Raw genomic sequence first — 1,376 nt, 5'->3', positions numbered from 1 at the left:
CACCTGCGCGGCCGGGCCGAGGCCGTGGCACCAGGGGCAGCTGTGGGGGAGGAGCAGCCCCTGAACCCCCAGAGCCAGGAAGGAAACGATGGCGGCCACGATGTCCAGAGCCAGAGCGGCCCGAGCCTGCGGCCAGAGTGACCAATGAGTGACCAATGAGTGACCACAAAAAACTTCCCACAAAACTGATCAAAACCTGACCCAAAAATGGTCAAAAAATGATCAAAAATGACCCCAAAGTGCCCCACGATGTCCAGAGCCAGAGTGGCCCAAGCCTGCGGAGTGACCACTGAGTGACCAATAAGTGACCGCTGAGTGACCATTGAGTGACCACAAAAAACTGACCCAAAACTGACCCAAAAATGACCAAAACTGACCCAAACAGCCCCAAAAATGATCAAAAAATGACCCCAAAAACTGCCCCACGATGTCCAGAGCCAGAGCGGCCCGAGCCTGCAGAGTGACCATTGAGTGACCAATAAGTGACCGCTGAGTGACCACAAAAAACTGACCCTAAATTGATCCAAAAATGGTCAAAAAGTGACCAAAAATGATCAAAAAATGACCCCAAACTGCCCCATGATGTCCAGAGCCAGAGCGGCCTGAGCCTGCGGAGTGACCCCTGAGTGACCAATAGTGACCACTGAGTGACCACTGAGTGACCACAAAAAACTGACCTAAACTGCCCCCAAAATGATCAAAGAATTATCAAAAATGACGCAAAAAAAGACCCAAAAATGTCCTGAAAATTACCCCAAAAATGACCCAAAAATGATCCATAAATTTTCCCAAAATCACCCAAAAATTACCCCAAAATGACTCAAAAAAATGTCCCAAAAATGTCCCCGAAAATGATCTAAAAATGATCCCAAAATGTCCCAAAATGACCCCAAAACTCACCCGGCATGGAGTGGGGTCTTTGGCCATGGCTGCCAACACCGCCCCGGCCACCAACAGCTGTGGGGGAGGGGCCAAAAGTGACCACTGAGTGACCACTGAGTGACCACTGAGTGACCCCGAAGTGACCCCAAAATTACCCAAAAATTACCCAAAAATTACCCAAAAATGACACCAAAGTGACCCCAAAATTACCCAAAAATGGCACCAAAAGTGACCACAAAAGTGACCCCAAAGTGACCCCAAAGTGACCTCCGAAATGACCCCAAAATGAACTCAAAGTGACCACAGAGTGACCCCAAAATTAACCCAAATTGACCCCAAAATTACCCAAAAATGACACCAAAAGTGACCCCAAAAGTGACCCCTGAGTGACCCCAAAGTGACCCCAAAGTGACCCCCGAAATGAACCCAAAGTGACCCCAAAAATGACACCAAAAGTGACCCCAAAGTGACCCCGGAATGACCCCAGAAGTGAC

At 49.1% G+C, this 1,376-nt stretch overlaps 1 protein-coding gene across 1 annotated transcript in view; it reads right to left on the bottom strand.

Annotated features, from left to right (window-relative positions):
- Positions 1 to 927, bottom strand: part of LOC130587878 (Krueppel-like factor 14) — a 2,926-nt gene extending 1,999 nt beyond the window's left edge. The window contains exons 1-2 of the mRNA XM_057388851.1: positions 901 to 927; positions 4 to 196 (exon numbers count right to left, since the gene is read on the bottom strand). Coding sequence (XP_057244834.1) covers positions 4 to 196; positions 901 to 927 — 220 coding nt within the window. The remainder of the gene's footprint in view (positions 1 to 3; positions 197 to 900) is intronic.
- Between the last annotated feature and the right edge of the window lie 449 nt (positions 928 to 1,376).

The sequence above is a fragment of the Malurus melanocephalus genome, unplaced genomic scaffold (genome assembly GCF_030028575.1).
Source record: "Malurus melanocephalus ecotype Western Australia unplaced genomic scaffold, MMel_1.1 scaffold_2606, whole genome shotgun sequence".
Lineage (NCBI taxonomy): Eukaryota > Metazoa > Chordata > Aves > Passeriformes > Maluridae > Malurus > Malurus melanocephalus.
Note: the sequence above shows the minus strand (reverse complement) of the source record. Positions and strands in the feature narration are given on the sequence as shown.